Genomic DNA, 27,321 nt, shown 5'->3' on the forward strand with positions numbered 1-27,321 from the left:
TCCCATTATGGAACTGAGCTGCTTAAGTAAATTTACCTGCGATGCCAATGACAGGAATTTGTATGTATCCAAAGCATACCGAACTAAGGCCTCATTCTCTCCTGGGTTTATCGTACATCTAAAAGAACAAACATCAATAGTGGCACTCCTTCACTTGTTTATTGAATACAATAGATGTACAGCAACTAAATTTAGAGTGTAAAAAGAGCAAAACAGAAAAGACACATAGGAACACATAAGTACATATGCTTAAAGAACTAGTCTTAAAAAATTGAAGTCCATCTTTTATATCAACCTTAATAACCATGAAGAATGAATAGGGTATTTCTGAGTTGATATTACTTCTATTAGCAAAACCACCAGTAACAAATTTCTCCCCTTTCCCTACAATGACATGTATAATCTTTCCTCATTCTTCAACAACATCTAGGAGTACATTTAAAACTTGTGGCTGTCATATAGGACTTGGGAGAGGAAGACTACTGAAATGATGAGATGTTCTAAAATGAAGTATAATGGTTTTTTGGTTCGAGAAATGCATCAAATACTTAAAGCAGTCCATGCCCTGTATTGGTTGGTGTACAAATACACAATATAAAGAATACCTCATGAATAACGTAAAATGCTACTCCATGCTATGGAAAACATGTTATAAAGTAATGAGACTAAGTGAAAGTAACGCAGGATCTGCGAGATGTTTGCAAGTACTGTGACTACTCTAGACCACTTAATAACTGTAATTCTGATAATACCTATGAAAGTGTATTAAGGGAAAGTTTTAAGTTGGTTGTCCCTTTACTATTTAAGGACATTTATGGTGAAATCTTATGCTTGAGGTATGGAGATGGATTTACAATTACACCATGAAAGATGACAATTGTCACTTGATTGAGAAGCCCAGTGGACATTCAAAGCTGATAATACCTGTAAGGGCCTGTTTGGGAATTTCCATCCAGATCTGGCAGGATTGGTTGGAGATCGATAAGAGGGAGGAAGCGAGTGGGAGAGCAGAAGAGGAAGAACCATGGGGTCATGGGGCCTGATCCTGTGGGATATCCCACATGGGAGTGGGCCGTACCATCCCTATGTTCTCCCTTCCTCCTCTCCTGCTCCTTCACCCGGCAATCCAATCCAGGACTATCCTACCAGATCTAGCCAAACAGGCCTTGAGCAATGATTATGTACAGTTACTCAGGAACTAAAGTATCGGGGTCATTACTTGTCAGCAAAAAGAAAATATCCGCACTGTGATAATGAAACCTTAGACATTAACTTAAGTATCATGGGCATTACATGACAGAACAAAAAATGTTCCCCACTGTAACAACATGCAAATATTAAGCAAAAGACTATCAAGAATTAAGCAAAGCAGGTAGCTGAAATTCAGAAATATTCTTTTGTTTTGAAGTACAGTTGTCAATGACGATGAAATATGGTCATGGCATTGGTACCATACTGGTACTGTACAAATTACAGTGTGTCTTCATGATGGCACAACACTAATGATGTGACGTACCATATGTTGATACAGATCGATGCTGAGGGGAATATCAGTACACTATCGGTATAGTTGGTACAGACTAGAAGCTAATTATTAAATCCTTGATGCATAGGTTTGTCAAAGTACTTCAATCTTCTATCGCATGGTGATATTTATTTAGCCAAAAAAAAAACTATATCATTGCTTCATCTCAGAATGCCTTATCTCATCCATGGGCCCTGTTGCCTCCCTCACCTCACCAGCGCTAGGGCAAGTGGCAGCCTTCCACTAGTAGCTGTTCAACCATCCACCAGGCCACCAAACCAAGCATAGGGTTTCCATCAGCTCATCTAACTGCTGGCAGACATCCAACCAAAAAAAAAGGTGGCCTCGTGCACAAGGCTCCCACATTGCAGGGTCTTGGAAGAGTTAGATGTACACAACCTTACTCCACGTGCAAAGAGGCTATTTCCGGGTTCTCGTAACCTTCAGATCAAAATGGAGCAACCTTACATTGCACCAAGGCTCAATCTCATGCCATCTAACCACACAAGGCCCCCAAAAAACATGCTTTGTGTTTTCCCTCGATGCCCGTTTCTTCCATTCCTCTTTTATCCTCATCTCTTCCTCTTTTCCTCTATTTTCTAACTTCTTCTTCCCCTTCTCTTCTAGAAGATCCTCCCATTATTCTTTTCTCCATCCTCTTCTTCTCCCATTTCTATTGTGAAAGATTCTTCCATTTCTACTCTCCTCTTCTTGGTTTCCCCTTTCTTCTCCTTTTCATCATTTCCCCCTCTATTTTTGTCTTCTTTACCTTGTATTTTAACCTTTGCTCTTATTTCCATATGTTTTCTGCAAATTTCTGTCCTCTTTGTTTCTACTCTTTTTGTTTATATGCTCTTTTTTGTTTTAGTTCTTCTCGTCCTTTGACCTAATGGTTTAATTGGTTAATCTTGAATGCACAATTAGGGTCTTTTGTTAATAATCCTTTGAAATACTGTTCTAGGCTTTGATTCATTTAAGGTCATATAAAAAAAATGTCTATAAACAAAACCTTTGGGTAGTACTTGGAGAATCATGTTCATGAATGTGTACAAGCTATGATCTGTAACAGATTCCTCAAGGTTAAATCTATAGCATTTCTGAGGGTGCATGTGAACTGTTCCACATAGTTATTTTAAAAAAAAAAAATCTGGAGATCGAGGGTATTAGCTCATTGCAAGGCATGTTCTTTGGTAATATCTGTTTTATTGATGATGAAAAAACATAGCATAAATTGTTTGGCTGTTCATTCCATGAGAATCAGGCCACCTTGCAATTATGTTGTTAAAAACTATATTGAATTTCATGAACTTGAAAAGAAGTTAAAAACTAATGTGTCTTGAGCTTAGGAAGGCCCATCAAGAGTAAGCTGAATTTAAAATGACCTAAAAGCTCTGAGAACAGAAAAGAAAGAAGAGAGGTGGGGGCAGGGGGAAGGTGCACTAGCTGAAAAGTTAGAAGTTCCAAGAAGATCAAGATGTATACACAAATTGTATTGTTGACCGAGTTTGGAGAAAAAAAGAAACCAGGACCCTCAAATTTCTGGATCTCTGTGTAGCATCAATGGTTGAGGCATGTTGTAAATACTAACCATCAACGATATAAAGGCAAGATGAAGAGTGCACAATAGTAATTAAAAAAGATGAACACAGATCAAGCGAATTCAAGTAAAAAATGGAAACAAATGATGCAAATAATGATCCAAAGATTGACGAGGCAGCAAGCTGTAGACAAGGCAACTGTTCTTCAAATATAAAAGCTAGGGTAAATCAAATGTCACACTATGATCGAAAAATCAAGCATCAATCACAAATAGAGACATGCAAACTACATTGAAAACAATTTATGATGAAATAAATGAAAATCTAAAATATATCAATTACACTAGATTCACATCTCCAAACCAGATAACCATTCATCAAAACTCACACATCATTGAGTATACAAACTCTAGTATCTCAATGATAAAATACTATCTTATAGATGGAATATGTTGGCTTTTCTTATTTGGTGTTATTGAAAAATATCAAAATGCACTATTAAACTACCTACATGTTGAGTGAACTTTTCATAGTTACAATGAACAATCATGGTATTTAACAATTAACAAATCATCCAAGATATATACTTACGTTGAGTACACAATAACTCCTCCTGGACGGACTAGCTGAACAGCTTGGTCAAACATCCTTCTTTGATACTTTGCATGATTTCTCAAGGATTCTACAGTTTCCTACATTGTCAGAAATATCAAAACCTATAAAGAAATGAAATTAATAGAAGTGGAAACCAATGTAACATCTTACAAAATGAGAACATAAAGTATTAGAGAAATTGTGTATCCATAATTTAAACATTGCTGATATCCTTATTTTTTCCCTTTTTTACATAATTAATATTATGAAGAAAGAATATTACACTATAATGTGAAAATAAATTAAGGCCAATATACCAATTCAAATTTGTATGTGAACTATGCACAGAAAAAAGGCCATTGAGATCATCAAAACCAAGAAACCACTGTATAACACATGCATCGTTCATTGGTCGATCTAGAATATTACTTCCTTGGACTCTTCATTTTTATGGCTGAAAAGATGTGACTCAAAGTTGGTAGTTATGACCAAATGCATCCTGAAATGAACCGTGCTCATTGCATGTTTTATGACGAAAAAAGACAAATCAGTACACAAGATACAACTATCATCAATGAAGATAAACTCAGGACACTCTCTTGCTGTAAGTTGCCTTAAAAAGGATTGGCACCAATCTAAAGACAATAGGAACCAGGTCGAGATCCAACTGTAAAAAGTTCCCAAAACTTTCATGGATCAAATTGCAACCCATAGATCGAACCAAATAGACTTGGATAAGAGGCTTGTCTATCAAGATAAGATTTTGTATACATATAACCAACACTTTTTTGTTACCAAAGTATGTCAGGTAGATTAAATCATACCTGCCCAGCAAATAGTCGAGGTCTCAAGCCAAGAGCGGAACATGGAGCATCAAGAAGAACACGATCAAAACTATTAGGTAGAAAGCCTTTTGAATTTTCAACCCTAGCACCCATGCAATGATTTCTTCCTGGTCCATTTCTCATTCGTCGAGCATTCTTCCTTAGGTCAGCTTTGCTGACATACCTTCTTAAATCTGCTTTTCCATTGTTGACTGTACAATGACTTTGTTAGAATTTAAACGACTTTAGATGATGATGATGAAGATCATCATAAAGTCTTCAAAATATGAACCAAGAAATATATTTATTTGTTAATTATGTTATGACAGAAAAGCTTGCCGACAATAAGCAATGTTTTAGCCTTTATGTGAACGGCGAATTAAAACTGGTTGTGAAGATTAATCATGAGTTACAGTTTCACAGAGTGCTAAAACATGTTTTGAAATTAAATAACATGAACTCAGATGGTAAAAGTGGCATAAGTGGCCCCACCAAATTATGATACCTCATGTGGAAAATCACTATTGAACATATTCTTTTGCAATCTAAACAGCACTTTTTCTAGAAGATAAAGTAGTGAAGAGGTGCAAATCTGAATAGCCACATATTACAGGCAGTGGCGAAATAAACACACAATTAGTCTCATGACAATGAAACTATACATTTTTCCACTTGGTTTCTTGGAGATGAGAACCCTGATAAAGATGTAAAAGCTATAATGAGCTCTATAATGAACAATTTACCTGAATAGACAGCATAAACCTTTCTGAACCATGGATTAAGGTGTTCTCCATGCCAAGCAGCATGGACCGGCACGTCCCACATCAATGCCTTATTGACATGTACCATGTGGCATTGACATGGTGCTAGTTGTGTGCCAGTCCTAGGCACACTGCACAGCATGACACTGTAATATGCTATTGCCAGGGACCAGCATCTGTTGCCCAGTAGATACAACCCAAGAGGGGGGATGAATTGGGTAATTTAAAACTTTTCAATAACTTCTAGACTTTTCAATTAATTAAGCTAAGTTGAACAGATTTACAGTGGAATTTAAACTTAGCAACAGTTTGATTCTAATCTGATCAAGTTTAAAACTATTAAGCAGCGGACTCAATAAACAATTAGTCTAGATTTTCCCAAGCAAGCATTTCAATACAATGAATCTTAATGCAGTTTATTAAATGAAACTTGGTTAAACAATTTGATTATGCTTGCAACTAAAGGATGCGAGGATAAGAGTTAAGCAAGCAATTCAATTAGATATTTAACTATGTAAGTGAGGAAATTAAACAATGAAAGAAAGCATCACAAACACAAAGATGTATAGTGGTTCGGTCCACCCCAGCACCTACATCCACTCTCCAAGACCTCTTGGGAATTTCACTATAATCCCTCCGATTACAGCCGGTTGTTTTACAAGCTCACAACCCAACTTGTTGTTTTCGCGAGATTACAACGAACTCGGTCGGTTTTCACAGGCTCACCGACTAGAACCACCCGATTGTTTTTCCGGGTTCACAATCAAACCCAGTTGGTTTTTTCTGGTTCACCAACCACAACCTTACACCGTTGGTTTTTCCTTTGGCTCACCAACAAACCTTAACCCCTTGATTCAATCTGTTGATTGAATCAAGTTACAAGATATTAGAACAAGAATTTGAAGCAAATACAAGCTTCTTAAACAAGCAGATATAGCAATATAAACAAAATAGAGTAAAGAGAAGCTCTCAAACAAGTTTTGTAGATGAAAGAACTCGGCTTCTTCTTTACTTAACCCTCTTCTGATTTCGCACGAGGTAAAGGATCACCGAGGCAGCACATAGTTGGAGAGGAAGCCTTGGGATTCACTCGGATGCTCTTCTTCTCTCACTTTTGCTTTGAACGGCCCTTTGGTGCTTTTGAAAGATTTTCTCTTGAAATCTCTTCTCTATATGTTCTCTCCCATTTTCCTACCTTCTTCCCTAGCTCTTTCTTTGATTTTATAGCTTTGGATGGCTTTGGAACAAAGATCTAGCCGTTAGAGACAAAAATAAAGCCGTTGGAGTTGAGAAAAAACTAGCCGTTATACCTCCCAGCATGCTCGAGTCGACTCGGCTGGAACAGGAGTCGACTTGTGAATAGTAGTCTACCGGCACTGTAGCTGGGAGTCGACTAGAGCACTGTAGTGCTGAAGTAGGAGTCGACTCGAGCACTGTAGCGCTGAAAATCAACTCTCTGTCTTTTCGTCTGTTCTCAGTCGGAGTCGACTCGCAGAGTCCCGGAGTCGACTCGAGCACTGTTCCTTGAAACTCTAGAGTGCCAGAGTCGACTCTGAACTTCCAGGAGTCGACTCGAGAACAGTTCTTTTGAGTTTTTCTTTAGAATTATCCCTCCAACTTGAATCCTTTGAACTTGAAACTTAGGCCAATGAAGTGTAGCTTTCTTCCAACTTTTCTTAAGAGCTTTTGAGACCTTCTTGTATTTTTCCAACTTGCTATGTTCCTTGCAAAACAAATTATCTTTCTTCTTGCAACACAAACATTAGTAATTATACTTCAAGATTTTGTGATTATCAAAATCAATCTTTAAATCTCATCAGCATCCAAAACTTTAATCGCCCAACAAGATTTATCACAACCATTGGAGCTGGATCTGTGAATCCTTATTGATTATCCATTTCCTGAAAGAGAAATCTCTGGAAGCAAGCTTCACAAATCCTTCCTAATAACTTTACCATCGTAACCAGTTCCTTGTGACTTAATCTACAACTGGTGCAATTCTAATATTTCCTCCAATGCGCATGTTATCCATACTTGTTATTACAAAATTTACCACAATCTATTTAAACAACCTCATTTCTAATGATGTTTCTCTTATGTAATCAGACCCTCCAATAGAGCAACATCAAATCATGCATGTCGAGAATATCTAATAAATTAAAGAAAGCAAGCCTTTCCCATATTCATAAATCTAATGCAAAGGAATTAGAATGTAGCCGATTAAACCTTTCCTTCGAAATCATGGTTGATAAAGGGAGAGGCAATATTGATCCTGAAGAATTCAACAACTTGTAGACTTAATTAGAACATCTTTCCTTTCCCCATGACTTAATCTACAACTAGCACAATTCTCATAATTCCTCCAATGCATGTTATCTGAAACTTGTTATACAAAATTTACCACAATCTATATAAACATTTTCATGATGTTTCTCTTATGTAATCTGACCCTCCAATAGAGCAACATCAAAACATATATGCCCAGAATATCCTGGAATTGTAAAATAAAAGAAAACAAGCTTGTCAAATGTTGTGCAAAGGATTAGCATGTAGCTGATCAACCCCCCCCCCCCCCCCCCCTCCTTTCAAATTCATAATCAAAAAGGGGATAGAAAATGGTGTTAGAAAAGCAAATTATTGAACCAGAAGAATTCAACAACTTGGAGCCTTAATTAGAACATCTTTCCAGCAGAAAATGGGAAAGTATCAATCAAGTGATCTCAAATTGTCAATATAATATGCTCGCACAGGATAAACAAGTCGAATCCACTCCAACCATCGCAATGTATGATGTTAATATTCTGAGGCAACTAGCAGAAAACTGTATGGCGATGATAAGAATGATAATGTACTTAGTACAAACATGTGGTAAGGTACAACACAAGGGCTCCAGTACAAGGACGTGCCAGCACATGGCACAGCTGTTGTGCCGACTCCAGCAGCATACCACATGTTAATATAGGGGTGTACCATACCAACCTGAACCATACCAGTAAGTTACTGGTATGGGGACTGGTACCTACTTTATAACAACATATACATTACCAAGTGATGAAGAATATAGCTGATTCAACCACTCAAATATATATTAGCAACCACTTGTAAAAAATACAAAGAAAACAAAAGAAAAGAAAAAAAGAAAAGGGAAAAAACTTGAGTAATTCCAATAGACTACTAGTAATTTTATGGATTGTCCAGAGGACTTTCTTACGTAGCATAGTTCGTAACAATATAGTTCAAAGGTCACAAATTTCTTCCTCCAAACCAAACAAATGTATGATGGCGAACACATAACCATTCGTATACTTGATAACTTGTGCAGTTGACAAGGAAAAAGAAAATAAGAATTTTTTAAAAAAAAAAAACAAAAGCTGACATACTTCTCTTACCAGTTTGCATGGATGTCACATCAATGCCGGATGTTTCTGTATTACTGCTAACAACGTCACCATTTGTAACTCTAAATGATTTTGAATCTTTAACAGTCATATCTAATTCTCTAATGATATGATCTGTTACATCAGTATTTTCTCCCTCATTAGTTCGACGTACAGATTTAAGAGCATCAAGCTTATATGCATTTATACAAGTCAAGTCCATCTCTGCAGCCAACTTCATAATTTCCATCACCTGAAAGCAATATACATGTTATAATTGAAAAGTCAAATAAGATAAATGTTCAGAACAAGGTTTTAAGTGCCCGTCTGTATCATACCATGATACAAGCCGGTGCTAACATGGGGCATACACGTGCTGCATTGCCCTGCATATCACAAGGCATCAACTTATGCTAGTTTAGCATCGGAGGATAGGACTTGGAATGGAGAGGGGAAGGGAGATATGGAGAGGGGGGAGGGAGGGGGGATGGGGGGGGAGGGCCGTGGGTAACGAGGATGGCAGGACATACATGGTGCAGCCACTGGCCACCATGCGCTGTACCATAGGCACTTAAATCCTTAGTTCAAAATAAATTCCATTACAACATCAGAAGTTATTCCATTATTATAACTATTATTTCATGGGGACAATGGCTGTTATCTCATAGTTAAACTGATTCAAATAAAATACTATTTTCTCTTTAAATTTTGATGTCAGCTTTAAGGTAATATTTTGTTCTGTGATCAGTGAGATTATAAAATAAGGCCTTTATTTCTCCAAATTCTCCGCCCATTCCCGATATAATGGCTAACAGCAGCTGCTATAACAACCATTATTTTATATTCAAAAGAGTCAAGTCAAAGGCTTAATTTTAACTAGGTAATTAACAGCCTTTTTCCATCAGAATGGTACATCATTGTTTTGGAGGGGATATGTAGACATATTATTAGGGGATATCGGCACTATTGAAGTCTTCGATCAGCTCTAAATGTCAAATCAGTAACCTAAATTCATGGCTCAACCCAAAACCAACTCAACCGGCTAACACGAGGGTTCTTCTGCAGTTAGACCTCTTCAACATGAGGATTGCCTGACGTAAGCAACAGTTGGACCTCTTGCATCTTGACCTGACCAAGCCCACTTAAGCCACTTTCACCTTGGCGGGGCTTTCTTCCTAAAATCTAGCTCTGAACCTTGATCCAGTAATATCAAAGAGAGAAAAGAAAGAAAAATAAAATCCTTCTACCAACGGCAACCTTTAAACCTCAATTTCAAGTCTGACTAACGTTTGGTTCCATTCTTTAGCTCACATGAGTTATGAACTAAATGTACAGTTATTGGAGATGCCAGAAATAAGAGATGGGTTGTTAGGGTGAGAGAGGAGATCTTTTGATCAATCTCAGTGGCCATGATAACCTCCTCAAGCAACTAAACCTGGCTACATGTGTGATATGATAGACCCAACCCTATCCACAATGACCAGACTCTACCAAGCCAAGTTGATATCTGCAGCAATAATCTAGAGCAGATGAAGGCACTAACTTCATCGTGACGCATCAAGACAGAAGGCAAGATCCCCAACTCAAAACCTATACAAGTTCTAACTTGGATGACTAATCTTGGCTAAAAGAAAGGTCAGGTGAGCCACATTACCTGACAGGTTTGCATCTGCCACCTCTATTATAACAAGGCACTGTTGCAATATTCAAATAAAAATCTCATGCTGCCCTTTCAAGACAATCTCTTAGGTGATCACATGTCAAAGGGAAGGTGATGATAACAAAATTCTTTTCAGAAAATGCCCTTAATTTGTGTCTACATGAAAGGAGACTAATCAAGCATTAAAAAAATAAGGGGCATATATTTTCCAAAGCTAAAACACCTACAGATCTGATGAAAAGCCTAGCCAATCTTATAAATCCTTTTACAAACTTAAAACCTATTTGAGCATATCAACATGTTAAATTTTTAATTGAAAAAGCAAGGATGTCACAGTTGTTGGCCAACTACTTAGATTCTTCTTATATAAAAGGCTCTAAAGGGTCAGGTTTATATCTTTAACAAGGATTTACATCTTGGTGCTGGTACCCATACCAATATGTTACCAGTTGGAATTGGCATCATACCAACACATGGTAAAGGTGCTAAGGCAGCAAAACACTCATACCATGTGTCGGTACAGTACCTTATCAAGTTACTATATTGTACTCTACCGGTACGGTACAATATGCCGGCATGGACCAATATGGCTCAGTACGTAAAACCTTGGTTTTGAAATCAAATATATGTAAGGATTTTGTCAACAGAATCTCCATGTGACATGACACCATAGGCCACCAATTAGTTCGGCCGCGATATGCACTTGCTAATCAAGAAATAGCGATACTGGAGAAATAAGAGCATTTAAAATCCCACTTCATATGCCACAACACAGCAAACTTAATCTCTTAGCAAAATTAAGTCGAATAAGTATAGTCAAATAACGAAATATGAAGGTTTTACCTTATTGTGAGATCTATCAATGGCAACAACTTCTCCTCTGTCCTTCAGAAGGATAGCAATTGCAGTCGTTTTCCCTCCTGGAGCAGCACACATGTCCAAAATCCGTTCTCCTTGTTGGGGATCTAAGAACAAAATTAAATGAGGAACATGAATAACTTGATGAACCAAGAAAGCATTACAGCATAAAATAAATTATATGTTCCACTAAATCCTTCATAAAGAAATAGCATGAAACTTAGAATTCAACAGATTGAAAGAAGATCAAAGACAGGTTCTCCATACTAAAGTTGCACCTTAAAACCTTTATCATCCATTTACATAGCAAGTAAAACAGCGATAACAAAGTAGCTGATATATTAATAATTGGTATTTCGTCAAATTTTCTCTTTTAATGGAATTGTTTTAGGAAAGTATAAGTCAATATCAGTTTGGTTGAATGCATGCAATATGGTAAGGGAAAGATGCATCAAAATTTTTAAAGAAGTTGCATGGTATTAACTATTAGCTTTGATAAAGGCGCTTTTTTTGTTTTTGCTACAATAAGCATTTGTACCACCAAACTACATGTACAAGAACCAAAATGCCCTTTTGAACTAGTGCGTAGCATTTTATAAGCAAGAGAATGTTGAAGCAGCAGTGTATGGCACTGCACTAATACTATGTACCACCTCTTAGGATACATAAAAGCTAGAAGCATTGCATAATTACTAGATGAGATCATTTCATATATGGAGACCGATTATTTAAAAAAAAAATCCTTTAAAGCCAAAAAATATCATTTTTATAAACCAGACAATCATGGATCGGTACAGTTATTGAACATAAACACCACCATGATATCATCATTATCAAGAATAGGACCACCATTGCAGATAAGTCACCATTAAGTATATGTCCACCCTAATCTTCATTAATAGCAAAATCTCATTGTGGTCAAGGTTAAAGTTCAAGTACATCACCACAAACAAAGTAGGGGGAAACCGCTAGAAGCTATTTTCGAGGCCAATATGATTTGATCCAGACCATGATATGTGTTGAGAATTGTAAACAGAGAAAAAGAAGAAATATAAGAAGATAAGTGAATTCTTTGTAAACCTAATAGAATTATACTTGTCTTATATTATTTGACATATTCCAAAGAAATCTTTTAACAACTTTCAAATAAAAATATGGATCCTAGTCCAAGATGGACTTAATGCTTACATTAAATCTGGCCACGACTTGAAACTACTTATTGGCTATTTTCCTACACCGCAAAAATATTAGCAGATCTTTAAAGGAATTTTGATTGTGCCAAATCTAGATTCAGTAAACTCAATATGTTAAGGTACAAATATGGAAACTTCCCTGCCATTTGGATCAGAGAATTTATGGAGGAAATTGGGTTTTAAATTTTCAGAAACCACACGATCATATAGCCAAAGGGAATACGCCGCACCTAAAATCATCCCATTGAGAGAAACCATATTGTTTTATTAGCAAACTTTGATGACCTACATGCTCCATTCTTATTCTTTGAGGCTTAAAAATTGCTCTTGTATCAATCATCTCGAAAGATGGAGCTTCACCTTGATTGAAACTCAAGAAGTATTCACCAAAAACTCATAATTCATCGAATCCAAACTTTCTTAAAAATTCATGACTTTTTTCTTACAGTTACCCGATCACTTAATTGAGAATACCCAACACCGATGTATCTGACTCGATATAAAGCTGATCAGGAACCTTAAGAAAGGTCTAAGCACAAGGTTATGATTTTATAAGAAATTTTCGTAGGAACTTTCATCTGAGTTTAAAGTGGCAACCAAGGTTCGCCGTCTCAGTACTGAACCCATACCGGTGCCACACTAGCACTATATCGGTTCAGTACAGGATCTTTTCAGCGTATCGAGGATCGGTACGTCTGCCATACCGGATACCAGTACTGAATCTATACGGTATGCCCCGTACCATCCGATTTAGGCCGGTACGGCGAACCATGATGGCAACTCTAGAAAACCTCTTATTAAAGAATGATATATTTAGTGCCTTATTGTTAACCATGGCAATATGTCATGCATAGGCCAATGTTTTTCTATTCATTGCTTGATTTGTAGGAATCATATTCATGATTACATGTCACTGTGGCAACGATGGAAAAGGCTTCATCATCTCACTTGATCAAAATTTGATGATAAGGGAGAAAGATCTAGCATCTCTAGTTCATTAATTCATTCACCATAGATACATTATTGGATGTCTGTTCAATACAAAACAACCCACTAGGCAATTCTGAAACTAAATCCTTGAAACTCACCAATTTTACCATCAATTTTGACGAACATCCCCTGTAGTTCTCCTAATCTGCTTTCACCTAATTGCCTAAAAGAAATCTGCTTTCACCTTTTTCTACATTTTAGCATGTTTTAATAATAACAAAATTCTTTCCTTTTCACAAAATAGCAGGCTTGAGAATATCTTACTAGCATGAAACTTCTACATAGAATGTAGAACCTGCTTCGGAATCTCAAGAAACCCTCTCCCATGTGCGCTTCCTATGTGTTTCTATTCTAATTAGATGTGGTTCCCCATTACTGTACCCAAATCTGCTCCAGCACCAGCTCCTAAGCACTGCTAAGCTTAAACAAATCTTCGAGTCTTTCAATTCAGTTGCTGAAGTCACTTGTGAAATGAGGCTCTCACCATGCACAGGCATCAAATGTCTCCATAGGACTTCACATGAAAAGCACTTTTTCTAAATCTTCTGTGGACTACATCAAACTCATTATTTTCCATTAAAAAAGAAAATCTCCAGACATATATATCCACAGTACATGGGTAAAGCTTGCACATGCCTATATGCATGTGCAAGGTTCATTGATAAGTAGATGCATGTTTCTGAGCCTGCCACCAATGAGTATTCAGTTAATAACTATCCCTTCCTTTTGCTTGCTATATTAACAGCAACAAGATGTATGTACGAAAAAAGAACAGCATACCATCCCAGAGAATAAGGACTGAGTTATACAATAAATATTTGAGCTATCAAAAGATGGGGAAAATTGACAGCACAGAAAACTAATATTGAAAATAAGGATCCTAACTGGCAGCTGTTCAGGTTCTACAGAAATAATAACAAAATGCATCCAACAAAATAAAGTGCATTGGAGGCATGAACAAATCCTCATTCTGCAACCATACCTAAGACATGAGCAGTGATGACGCTGGGCAAATTTTGAAGAAATATTTCTCCTTCAAGCACATCTAGATAAAAAAGGGCAAAAATCAAGTTACTGAACAATGTATGTGCTTCATACATGGGCTTTAAGCAAAGAGTTTACAAATAGAATCGCAGGGTTCAGCTGAGCAAGTCATAGATTTTCATAGAATTTAATCACGTGAGACGATTAGTAGACATTGTAAAAAAATGGCAGATGAAACCAATTATCCTTTTTCATCAAATAAAAAAACCAAACCAATTATCCTGAAGATAGAAAATTATTATACAAACTCATAGTCATCATATCTTACAAAATCATTAAAACTTTTTCTTCATGTTTTTTCATTAAAACCAACGATTCCAAATTGAGTTATTATCTACCTCAGGCAGTTAGCAAGGACTAATAAAATGACATCTGGTCATGGTATGCCGTACCATACCAACCCGGACGATACCGAGCATACCATACCAGTTCAGTATCGGTACCGGTGGCATACTGACCCTCAGTATGCCAAAAAAATTTCATATCGTGTCGTACCGATACTATCCTAGCGTGACACCAGTACGGGGTCTGGTACCGATACGGCAAACATTGCACCTAGCCAACCCCCTTATATTTGGTCCATTGGATGGAGATGAGTCGTGAGACAACCAAAATGGCCAAGATCATAATTGCAGAAATTCCTTCTCCACGTGTTTCAGATTGTAAATGCCTGGAGTTTTTATCTCCTTTAAAGTCCCAATATGATTATCAAGACCTGCATATTTATATGTATAAGGATTCTTATTGGCCATTAGGATGTTTTTAGCAACAATAAAGTAGGTTCAGTTTGCTCATTTTAGAGCTCCCTTGACACTTGAAGTGAATAAAACAAACAAGATACAAGGACAATCGGGCAACCAGGCCTATTTTAGCAACAAATAATTTTTCAAAGGAATATTGTAATATTGATGTAGCACAAGATGCAAACAACAGATACTATGACCAACTAGACTATGCAAGCATCGGAGGAGCCAATGGATCCGCGGGCCAAGACTGCAGTAAGCAAATATTTAATTTCTCGGTGGATGTTTTTATAAAAGTTCTATTAAGGACCGTATCAAATTTTAGCTAGGTTTCCATATTAGTAACAGAATAATTTTGGTATGTTTTCTTATTATCAAGTCCTATTTTAAGCATGATTCTGTATAGGATTTAATGCCCGAATTAGGGTTAAGGTATCATGTCCTATAAATATGCGCATAATACACTATAAGTTTGTAAGGACAACTTTTGAGACATTAATAAAATTCTTTTTGAAAGAATTTCTTCACCTAGTGAAAGATTCTTCAATCCAGTTTTCTTCTATTTGCATGTTGATCTTCGAAGCATAACCTCGTCGATCAAATCGAAACATAAAGCAACTGGACTTTAAGGCTTCTGGAATCTTATCTCAAGCCATTGTTTTAAGACCTTGGATGTTTCCAAGTATTAGAAAGGATCAACAAACATGACCACCAGAAATTGCAAGTTCACAGCATCTTCTCAATTAAAATTCCAATCAAATAAGACAGTTTTTGGCCAGTCGTGCACTATTTTTTAACTATCCAAGCCACCTTGGGCTTGGTAGGTGAAGCCTGTCATTAGCCTAAACTAAGGCTTTGTCTTGAAGGGTGAGTTTCAAGCTAGCCCAAGACCTGTGCATGATTAATAACAACTCCTTTCGAAGATTGGTGTAAAAACTAGTGATTCTCAAGCTAAAAGTCCTAATTGATGCAACTTGGATACTGTATGACACCTAAATGGTGCATAAAAACTCACCGAGGCTTGATGTAAGGTTGTGGGCCTATTGAAAATGATTATTGGTACAACCTATAATCGATTACTACAGAGGTAATGTGAACGCAAAACAGAACATGATAGATATCTTATTAATGAAGCCTAATCAATGAAATATAACTAGTGCAGTAAACTAAAAATAACCACAACAGAATAATTAAAAAAATATTGCCAGTAATCTCGGATTTCGAGGATGTGATAGATGGCAACAATGGTAATGATGATGGGTGGAGATAATGATTGATGGACGAAGAAACGTGGGCTGGGTAAAAGATGGTAATAAAACTTGTCGGATAATTACATTTGCAAGTTTGGTCCCTCCAATCCAATAAGAATCTTCCGGCCGCGCTCCACCAAGGTATCAAAATGAAGGATGATGAGGTCAAGAAGGTGGCTCCAAGAAGAAATAGATCAAGAAGCAGGATGAAAGTGGAAGAAAAAGGGTCTCTCAGGGCTTCGGCCATAGTGGCACTCACCTTTCTAGGGTTTCTTCTTCTTTCTCTTTTTTTTGGATGTTGTTCTCTCTTTTTATAGGCCGGGTTACTGTTTCGTGAACTATAACCGGGTCGGGTTATTGTTCCGGGTCGGTTTACTATTCTGGGTTGGGTTACTGTTCCCGGATTACTGTTCACGTGAACAGTATTTACTTTTTTTTCTTTTCTTTTTTTTCTTCTTTTTTTTCTTTTCTTTCTTTTTTTTCTTTTTTAACTTTCTTTCCTCCTTCCATACATTCAACATGCACAATTCTATCTCCAAGACTATCATCCATCCTCCTCCGTTCCTAGAGATGAGTGATGGCCGTGGGCATTGAAGAAAGACCAAGGTTCAAGCGATTAAGTGTGGTGGTTTGGAGTTAGGTTAGGCTTCTTATCACACCTAGGTGAACTCTTTTTACTTGGCAGTCCTAGTACATGACTTGCCTGAAAATCCAAGTCTAAATATGGCTTTGGATGGAAAACACAGAAATAACAAAAAAAAATATAAACTATGTCCAAGATGGAGCCCTGAGACTACATCAATTATAGACAAAACAACACCAGATGTTCAAGTATTATCATGGCAGTAATAATAAGAAGGAAAACAAATTAACAATTTAGGTCACTATTCACCAATACCTAAATCAAACAGTTTGAATTCACTAATAACCCTTAATCCTGGTAGGGGAGAGCGGACTCTGGTTGTTTCTCTTAGTGATCAATTTTTCTCTCTCTCAAAGACATTTAATTTTCTGTCAGGACTCCTTTTAGAAAGCCAAACCAAAAAATATGTTGTAGAAGTCCTGAACTTTCAAAATAGCAAGCATAAACAATTCATTGAATTCTGAAATTCCTCCAGGGGGAAACTCCAAGCAAATAGAATAAAAATAAAAATACAAGCACAAAGAGGAGATGACTCAATTTAACAGAGACCAATAGTCGATTTGTAATTACACTTGTTACAAATCTGATGTTGGTGACGAGAATCCAACATAGCCCCTTGCTTTGACCCCAAGCAAACTTGAGCAGTGAGCTTGGACTGAATGCAATATATGTTGTGAATGACAGTCAGAGCAAAAGCCTAGCATAAACATTAACTGACAGATCGTAACCTCCAACTTTGTTAGAATGCATATATATGGATTATAACGACTTCTTTAGTGAGCATTTCTGATAGAGCGGCTATATAAATACTCAGAGATATCGAATGGAGAATTTTTTTTCTCAAATAAATACACACCTTTTTCATTTTCAATGTGATGTAAAAGAAACTTCTGTTAGATCTAAAATGCCAAAGAAATACAAGCATGTATTCAATTGAAGAAAAAAATATACATTGAGATGAAATCAAGGTTTTAAATACTGTTTTTGTCCCAGGTATGCACCAAGACTCTCAAAATCAATAAAAGTGAAAAATAACCAATACAGACTGGTGCAGTATCAGTATGGACTGTCGGAACAAACCAGTACAATCGTTATGTACCATTCAATCAGTTCCAATTTCCTAAGGGTGATATCAAAGTTGGTTTCCATCAACAATACGGTGTCAGTGACATTGTCCCATTCCAACAAAATTTTATTCATTGGATGAACTAGATCCAGTTTTGAGAAATGAAAGTTTTCTTAAAGTACTTCAAGCGAAAGAAGAAAAACACCATGGGAATATGAAATTTCTGTCAAATAACCATGACCAATGTTAGTAGGCTTTTCTGTTGACATCAGGTTAGCATAAGCAGCAATGTCTGCAGAAAACCCTACAGCATAAGCTCTTTTAGCAAGTCAAAACTTCAAAATTTGAAACAGGTGGCTGTGAAATGATGGTGGAGACAAGAATGTAATGGAAGGCGGGAGAGAAAGCTTGGAAGAGAACAGTATGGTCGCACAATATAATATAACCAGCTACTGCAGTAAAAATACCAGTACCCTGCATAAATTATTAAAATCAATAGCAGTACCAGTGCAACCAAATATACCCAATACACCCTCAATTCCAAATAATCAAGCAGTCAACTTATATGTGTCTAAAATTAAAAATATGGTGCAATCACAGTCAGTACATTAGATTAGATGCACTAGTGTATCAAAACAGCGACTTAGTAAAATCACAAGCAATTAGTTTACATAATATAGGTCCATGATGCATTATACTGCTAAATAAGTGGATCAGAAATATCCCTTCTCTTAGGATATTGCAGGAGGGCTTTTAAAACAAGAAAAAATATACCATGAAAAGATGGAAGCTTGTATACTCTATTTGTCATTTCCACAGCAATCCCTTCAGGAACACGAAAGATTCCAGCCCTTGACATCAAAGTTTTTCCTTGCCCAATGTACATGCCATTTCTTCCATGATATTGAGGATCTGTCAATATTATTGTTTGCATCAAATAAGATCACATATCATGTGCAAAATGGCATCTTGAAGGATTAGCTATATAATTAAATGTAGCTACCTAGAACCAAATAAAAGAGAAAATTGACAGAACCAAGATCAAGTTAACTAAAAATTATTATCCAATCAATTCCTCCAGTTTATTTAGAAATCAAATTCCAATCTGCTGAAAGAGATTTATACAACTCATTATTTTCACAGCACCTTTCCTTGGCCCTTCCCAGCACCTTTCCCAGGTTTTTTTGTCACAGAAATGTTCAACATGCCCAAAGAAAAAGTATCATCATTTTTAGAAGCTTTTGTTTCTAAGTAGTTCCTGAACTTCCTCGACTTAGCTAACAATCTTCAGCTTTTGAATATTTTGACTTGTTCTTTTAAAAGCTAATTTGAAAAGACAAATCTATATAATCCATGTGCCAACATAAAGTTTTATTGCCTTTTTTTTAAGAGTTTAACCTAAGTTGAGGGATTAGACTGGAAATTCCATGTTATTATGAATAGCCATTTAAATCTATTAAACATGCACATGCCCACGCATATGCACAAATATATTCATGAACACATGCACACAAACCTATAAATGTAATGCTTGCACTAAGTCCAATCCAAATTTGTCCATGAGTTTCCATACTCAAATGACCAGCAGTAAGGCAAGTTCCACATTCATCATCACAATTTTTTGTTAAGAAATAGGTTCTCACTGACCAAAAAGACTAGGTCCCAGAACAATAGACACCTAGGTGCCATGTTCCCCAAATTACAGAAGAAATAAACTGGCAGCAGTCATTTTGTTGAATTTCAACAAGACGCACCTATTTGCTGAGTATTGTTGTTTTAAGAAGCCAAAATATTAGACAGAAAAAATAATCATCTATTCTAGACCATGATATATTAACAAAGCCGGAGCAGCAAATATATGGAAAATGAATTGATTGAGTTACATGAATATTTGAAATTCTTGGAAAGAAGTCATAGATATTGCTTGCCTGACAGCAACCCCTGGAGAACTGTTCCACGTGTTATACCAACACCCCAACCATTGTCATTAAGAGGTTGTTCCACAGCAACTGAAACTGCAACCATATCCCCCTTTTCAACATGCGAACTGCAAGCCAGTACACCAGGAACATATACCTGCAGATCAAGTGTAACTTTGCGATAAAATGATAATCGTGCCAGTTAGAAAGTAACCTCAGATCATTAACATGTTACAGAAATCTAAGTCCATGTGAAATATAAATCAGACCATTTCAGATAGAGAAGGCATGTATATGTTAAAAGAACAATACATCAAAAAATAAGATTGTGAAGTAGTAAAAAATATATTATAAGCAGAAAAAAATCACCCTCCAAACCGAGGATTTTCGTCCCAGTGGGACGGCATGGCGTCTTAGCAACCACAACGTCGAGACAGGGCACTGTCCTGAGTCTTGGGATGGGACCAGGACAAGAGAGGACGGGATATCCACAGTCTGAAGTTTCGGGACACAGCATTTCACCGTCCGCATAACAACTAGGACAGCCTACGAGATTTAAATCCTTGCTCCAAACACACATCATCCAACAGCACGTTTTTAACAGTAAAACAGCGAGTAGCATAATTTGTTGGTTTTAGCCTATCAAGTATAAATCAAAAGTTTAGAGAAGGGTTTCGGAGCTCAGAGCTTGCCTAAAATACAGATATCAAGCTAACAGAGTGAGAGACATATTTCAAAGAAAAAAATGACTCCAGAATTTGCCCAATGGAAAACCCTCAACACTTTGGACAAAGCTTGATGATTAGTTGGTGAAAGCTAGGAAGTATCTTGCAGATCAAAGATTTCAGAAAAAAGAAAAAAATTTACACCAAAAAAAAAACAGATTATGCACACATAGATAGAAAATGTTTGAAAGCAAGTAACAATATTATCTAATGTATTGACATGATCTTAAATTATTTTTAGGTTTTAATTGGACAGATGATTCGTCAAATTAATCTTGGTAATCAAATTAGTCAAGAACTATTCGATATTCATTGTTGTTCATGACTAATCAAGGAAACATGTATCAGTTACAAACAGAAGATGCTATATGTAGCTAGCAATGGTGGTGTCAGGTTCATTGTATCAGTACTCAGCATCACACCGGTACTCGATCGATGCAATATGCCTGATACATTACAGTACACTCCCAGTACCAACAGAGGGTCGGGAGATCATTTTCTCATGCCCCAAACATGGTACCACTCATAATTGGGCGGTATGGATTGATACAACACAAAATCAGGTGAACTCGGTCGGTTCCACCTGGTACAAACCAGCTTGCCCCTACATCGTATCAAACCTCGATATTGTATCACTACCTTACTGATAAGGCACAGTACATACCCAGTATAGGGGGTACAGGTCGATACGACTCATCATGTTGTTAAATTTTCTTGTCTATCCCATGCTTGTTTCCTCATGAAAACACACATATATATATACGTACATTGATTAACTTGAAGTTATTTTTTCCAAGTCTTAGAAATCCTTTCCACATCTTTCACAAATTGTTTTTGGATGTCGTAGAACTTGTGAATATGTTTGAAAGAATATTGTATAATGGTTATAATATCTATAATTAGTCTATGTGTGTACATATATATGATAAATGTCATTTCTTTTATTCTTCAAGAATTGTGATGCATGGTGTGGATTATCTATGAAAGATGATCCATGCACATTTTGGGGTCAAGCAGCTTCACGCCCGCAAACTGCCTAATGATAGAAAAGTCCGATAATGTATCCAATAAAGCCGTAGCAATTTGTAAATGAAACTTCAGGAGCAGTAAATTGGCATGTTTAACCATGCATGACTGCCCAAAGGTAGCTGTGCATAGGTATAACTTTTAATATAGGCTTAAGTTTGCATTAACATAATCAAGAATGCAAAATCTTGCTATGTAGCTTACAAATCATTAACAAGTTCCTCCATGGGGTCCTGCTCCTAGAAGTTCCCTATGTATAATCACATAGAATAGAAAGTAACAAACAATGAGAGACTTAATAGATTTTGTATATCCTCAAAGATCATTGTCTATGCCCTTTCAAGTCTGGAATAACCATTTAGGTTGCAACCCTAACAACATGAGCATAAGTCATGTAATCAATTAGTATTCTTGGACCAATAAGGTTTTAGGTTTCATGGCAAGTTCCACACCAAATCTTGTCTCAGACAGGAAGTCAACACCAAACAAATAATATCACGTTGAGAACAGCTCATAAAATACTCACATAATTAATAAATCTGCCATGGTCTATAAAGTTGACCCTGGTTGAACAAGCTTATCAGTTAAGGTGAAAGTTGAGATGGGAAAGAAAATATTGCTGGAATGCAACAAGGCCAATGGCTCAAAGAATTACAAATACTCGAAAAGGGCAGGGTGAGTCCTAAAAAAGAATTTAACAGTACCAGTTATAAAAAATTTGAAGAAGCACGTTATGATGATAATTGTTGCCTTAGATAAGGCAGAATTAGCAAGGTAGAAATACAAAATAAAACCAAATGGATAGGATATTCCATGGCAGATACTAATAGTTTGCCAATCATAGGGCTAGAAAATTAATTTGGAGCAGCAAAAAGCAAGCAGTCATTTTTTTGAGGGATATGCCATATTCAAGCAACCTGAAGTGGGAAAGTTATTAATGCAACCATCTAAATACTGCAAAGATGTACCTGGGCTCCTCGAAGAACTGCCTCAGCACATTTTCGACTCACAATTACTTCCTTCACAGGTTGGCCAGTTTGTCCGTCATACTGAAATGTGTGTGGTCCTGAACCCTTGACAAACACAACATTGTCTAGACCAGGATAGGGACACTTGCAAATGCATGGGCTTCGTACTCTCTCCACAGAAGTATCTCCATCTGTTCCTGTGGCAAGCCTATGATCAGGATTTAAAGTTTCACAGAAGCTATCTGGTTTCATTACTTGATCAACTTCAGCTGCAGCACTCTGTTTGCTAATTGTCATGCCATCAATATCACCAGCAAGCTTTTTATCATCTAGAATGGTTGCTAACTTCTTGATAACAGCATCACTTGAAGATCTGAGAGTATTCACACGAATACAAGAGTAGCAAGATGGATGCCTAGACAAAATAAACAATCAATACCTCATACTTCCTGCCAGATACTTTGAGTAGAAAGAAACAGTATGGAAGTAGAAAACACCTCCACAAGCACCTAGTATGAAAGTATATGTGAATGCCATGCAAGCAAGTTGGACTCTAAGAAATAAGGTGCTTCTAATATGTCTAAAGCCATTACAACAACCAGTAACTTCATATAGCACCTAGTAACGTACATTGTTCTTTCTAGAGACAAAAAAAGGATTAGTTTAACAAGCAACCTATTCTGTACTTGAAAAAGACTTGTTCATTCAATACTGAAGACCATAATCTATTTTTGAGGATTTTCTGCCACATCTCTGAACTGGGTGCTAGAAAGAATGCAAAGACAAAAATCTGTGGTAGAAAGGATACAAAGATCAGAAAACTATGAAATTTGTCATATGACTGTATTACTGTATCAGGTTTCTGTGATTAGGCAATCAAAGGAGGAAGCCCTTTTGTGAATGGCTCATGTTGGCTCAATAGTGGTTTGCTCAGTTAGTAGAACTAGAGGTATGTTTGGCTCACTTGAGCTCGACTCAATTCAATTTGAAATACAAAATAATTAAATAATTTCTATGCATAATATAGTATTATAGTATTTATTTTTTATATAAAAATCCATTTATTTGTTATAGATTAGCATAACTTATGTAAAAAAAATGTATCAACCAGTTGTTTAAAGTCTCAATTTCAGTACCTTACCAGTATGGTATGTCCAATAAGGACCAATATGATATGATGCCTTAATCCATGGCTTCAATGGCAAGATTGAGATACAACTAGAATAAAGTACATATATTAAGGTCTTCAGGGGCCTTAAAACTCTCACCTAATATCTTAGACAAGATGTCCGTCAGCAGCTTGAGTTTGCGTCAAAATTAAATGAGCTCGCTCAAGCCCGGCTTACTGGCACCCCTAGCTTTTGTCTCGTAGGAGGTCAGGAAGCATAGATACTTTAGAATGCATATCATCTCCATATCAAATACCTATCAAATATCAATACTTGTCTGATACTTCTAGGATATAAATCATATACTTATTTTGAGCAGTCTATTTTACAAAATTAAAAAAAAAAGATCCCTGATGTTTCTTAACTACATCCAAGATGCTTCACCAATATCTCCGACTATGAGGAGGAAGGTTCTATTTTTGTTCTTTCTCATCACTTAATTTTGGAGTTTGTGATGTTGATATCATTATATAAGTTATAATATTGTGGTCTATGGATTTGTTAGATGACTAAATGATGGAATTTTCAAGTATTGATGCTAATTGTATAAAGTATAAATTATGTGATTTCTGACAGCCCAAAATGATTTATGGATGTTCTTTTACATATGTGCAAAAAGATACATATTTATCAGTTGTCACATCCTAGCCGAATCATATCTTACTTTTCAAGATTTTTCATATCCATATCATTTTATATTCATATCTCATATCCATGTCCATACTCCATAGGTGGGAGGATTATTTCAAGATTTGATCAGTTCAATTCATGTGAATGTTTTATAGCCCCATTATATCTACATCTGAGAAAAGCTGTCTGGGCCATTTGTGACTTTTGAGATATCACTGGTTACGCCAATTATTTTTGGGCTTAAACGATTCATCCCCTCAAGAAAAATCTTGTACTCTAAGAGTATAAAATTTTATGTGTCCAAGATTTTTCTTTTAAAAAAAAAGAAAAAATAAAAAGATTGCAAGTTTAACGAGTCAAGAAATCAGAGACCAAAAGATGAACAACAGCATTCCCCACTCAAATTGATTTATTGCTAATCTTGAAGTGGAAAGCTAGGGTTTGGCTCTATATCATCGGCTTCTGAGTACAAAAAGATATAGAAATCTCAAATCTATCCAGAGAAGAGCTTAACCAATTCAAAGACAAGAAAATAATTCCAATTTCCAAACTAAGACCTAAATCCAAAACACTGGAACAAGTGGAGAGAGAGAGAGAGAGAGAGGGAAAAAAAAGAGGAAACGTACGCTAGGGCTTTGGAAATCCGGGCGAAGTGTTCGGCTCCGTAGGCTTTGATGAAATACTCCTCTACCTGTGGATTCCAACGAAGGGCAGGGTTGTAGCTGTATCGCTCCGTCGACGACGACGAACAAGAAGAGTCCATCTTGAGAGATGAAGAGAGAGAGTTTTACAGGAGTTGGGATCAAAGAGACCTAAAGAAGAGGAAGCGAAGAAGAACGAGTAGAGTATTTTACTGCTACTCTGAGGGTGGAAGCAGTGGTGGTGGAGCTGCGGCGGCGAGGGTTTCGGAGCAGGAAGTCCCCCGCTCTCTTCATTCAAAAGGGAGAACGATACGGACGGCTTTCTTGGAGGCAGGAGACGCGAGGAAGTTTGTAACGTTTCACTACGGCTTTTGTTTTCTGGTTTGGGTTTTGCCCTAGAAACGGCAATTAGGCCCAGCAAATGCTCAGATCCAGTGGCCATCTTATGTGTTTTATAAAACAAAAAAAAAAATCAAAAAAAGTTTTACTAATGTGGAAAAAATGGAGGAAGAATTATTTAGAAGTTTGTTTTCTAAAAATTTAAGGATCCTCAAAAGATTATTATCTAAATTATATAGGGGTAATTAATGGCCGGTCCAGCATTGGACCGGACTATAAGTTTTAGTCCATGTTGATCATTTTTGTAACAATCGGTCCATCGCGAATCTGCGTTTCATTTTGAGACGAAAATAGCCCTCTTCCTCTCACTGTTTCGGCTTTATCTCTTCCCCTTTTTGTAATCCTCTCTTCCCATGAAAATAGCCATCTTTCTCTCAACCAATTTCGCTTGATTTTTAGTCTCATGTTTCAAACCCTAAGACCGTAAACTCTATCCCACTGGCAAATTGCTCTTGCTCTCTTCTCCTATTAATCTGTTCCTCTCTCGACTCTATTTTCCACCTGGTCTCCAACTGCAAGTTGGGGGTCGACGGCATTCCATCGAGTCCCATTCCAGAAGCTATTTGTGATGCTCTCGACTTCGCCCTGTTAGTTGGTAACCGGCGCTTCGCTCAATATTACTTTCCAAACCTTTTTCTGAGGTGTCTCTATGGTCCTTCGATAAGTTTGTCAACCCCTGCAGCATAATTTCTTGAATTTTTTTTTCTAATAATAAACTATTATATAGCATTGTAGGGCATTTTTTTTAAAATTGTCGAAATGCTTAGGATTTGACAAATTAATAGACAAAGACGTTGTGATAGCACATTTGAGATTTTTGTCTTGAAAAAAGCTTGACTATTTGGTTCTATTTCTGTTCTTTGTTATAGTTTTTAAGATCATTCATTATCCCGTCTATGTTTTACTTAATTATATGTTTCTATATTTGAGTTGATTTTTATTCAAAATTATTGTTTGCATATATTTGTGATGCAGACATCTTAGATGGCTTCAATTTAGAGTAGACGCAAAGCATCTGTTGTTGGCCCTAAAAATATGGTCAATGGAAGATGTTACTTCAGTCACTTTGTCAATTTTATCATTACCCTAGTCCTGTCTATATCTCATAAACAGAAAGTTGGGGTCACCGGCACACCTTTTGGGCATATGCTAGGTCTTCCATATATTAAATAGAGTAAGCCTGTCTTGGACACTCTGCTCTCCTTCTGAGATGATGAGAAGGAGGACTTTTGGTTTGGTAAAATTCTAGTGCCTTTTGTAGGGAGTGTGTAATAACCCCAATTTTTTTACATATATATATAAAAAAGGGATAGAATAGTCCTTTAAAATTGATATAAGGGGTAAAATTGGAAGGAATCAAAAGTTAATGGCATAATAGTAGATGCGTTGAAGTGTTAGGGGCAAAATGGGAAGGAATCAAAAGATAATGGTATAATTGCAGATATATCGAAGTGGCAAGGGCAAAATGGAAATTTAATAATATTAAACAAAGGGTGAATAGTGCTTTGATGTGATTTAAAGGGAGGCTTACTGTGGCTTTTGGAATGAAACCGAGAGAAGAAAGGGAGGGGTTCTCAGGCGACAGAGAGGAAGAAAAAAGAAGAAGAGGAGAGGAAAGGAAGAAAGGAAGAGGAAGAAGAAGAAGAAGAAGAAGAAAAAGAAAGGGAAAGGAATCTCGGTTGCACTTCCAGCTGAAGGGAAAAACATAGATCTCCTTCCCCTCTACGCAAGGACCTCGATTTTCAAAAAGAAAAAGGTAAATATCCATCCCTATCTAG

At 36.7% G+C, this 27,321-nt stretch overlaps 1 protein-coding gene across 4 annotated transcripts in view; it reads right to left on the minus strand.

Annotated features, from left to right (window-relative positions):
* LOC103707377 (NOL1/NOP2/sun family protein) overlaps positions 1-25,571 on the minus strand; it is a 31,223-nt gene extending 5,652 nt beyond the window's left edge. Inside the window, exons 1-11 of one of the 4 annotated variants that reach the window (XM_088706039.2) lie at positions 25,358-25,569; positions 25,130-25,266; positions 22,705-23,119; positions 19,995-20,142; positions 18,841-18,978; positions 14,303-14,365; positions 11,123-11,244; positions 8,632-8,872; positions 4,482-4,693; positions 3,655-3,755; positions 37-118 (exon numbers count right to left, since the gene is read on the minus strand). In XM_088706039.2, the coding sequence (XP_088562165.2) occupies positions 37-118; positions 3,655-3,755; positions 4,482-4,693; positions 8,632-8,872; positions 11,123-11,244; positions 14,303-14,365; positions 18,841-18,978; positions 19,995-20,142; positions 22,705-23,119; positions 25,130-25,266; positions 25,358-25,438 (1,740 nt within the window). In that variant the 5' untranslated portion in view covers positions 25,439-25,569. Of the gene's footprint in view, positions 1-36; positions 119-3,654; positions 3,756-4,481; positions 4,694-8,631; positions 8,873-11,122; positions 11,245-14,302; positions 14,366-18,840; positions 18,979-19,994; positions 20,143-22,704; positions 23,120-25,129 lie in introns of all 4 variants that reach the window. The other 3 variants (XM_088706051.2, XM_088706041.2, XM_088706044.2) reach the window with 3 other exon arrangements.
* Between the last annotated feature and the right edge of the window lie 1,750 nt (positions 25,572-27,321).

The sequence above is a fragment of the Phoenix dactylifera genome, chromosome 1 (assembly GCF_051530095.1).
Source record: "Phoenix dactylifera cultivar Ajwa chromosome 1, Ajwa_hap1_PhDact_Kaust_v1.1, whole genome shotgun sequence".
Taxonomy (NCBI): Eukaryota; Viridiplantae; Streptophyta; class Magnoliopsida; order Arecales; family Arecaceae; genus Phoenix; species Phoenix dactylifera.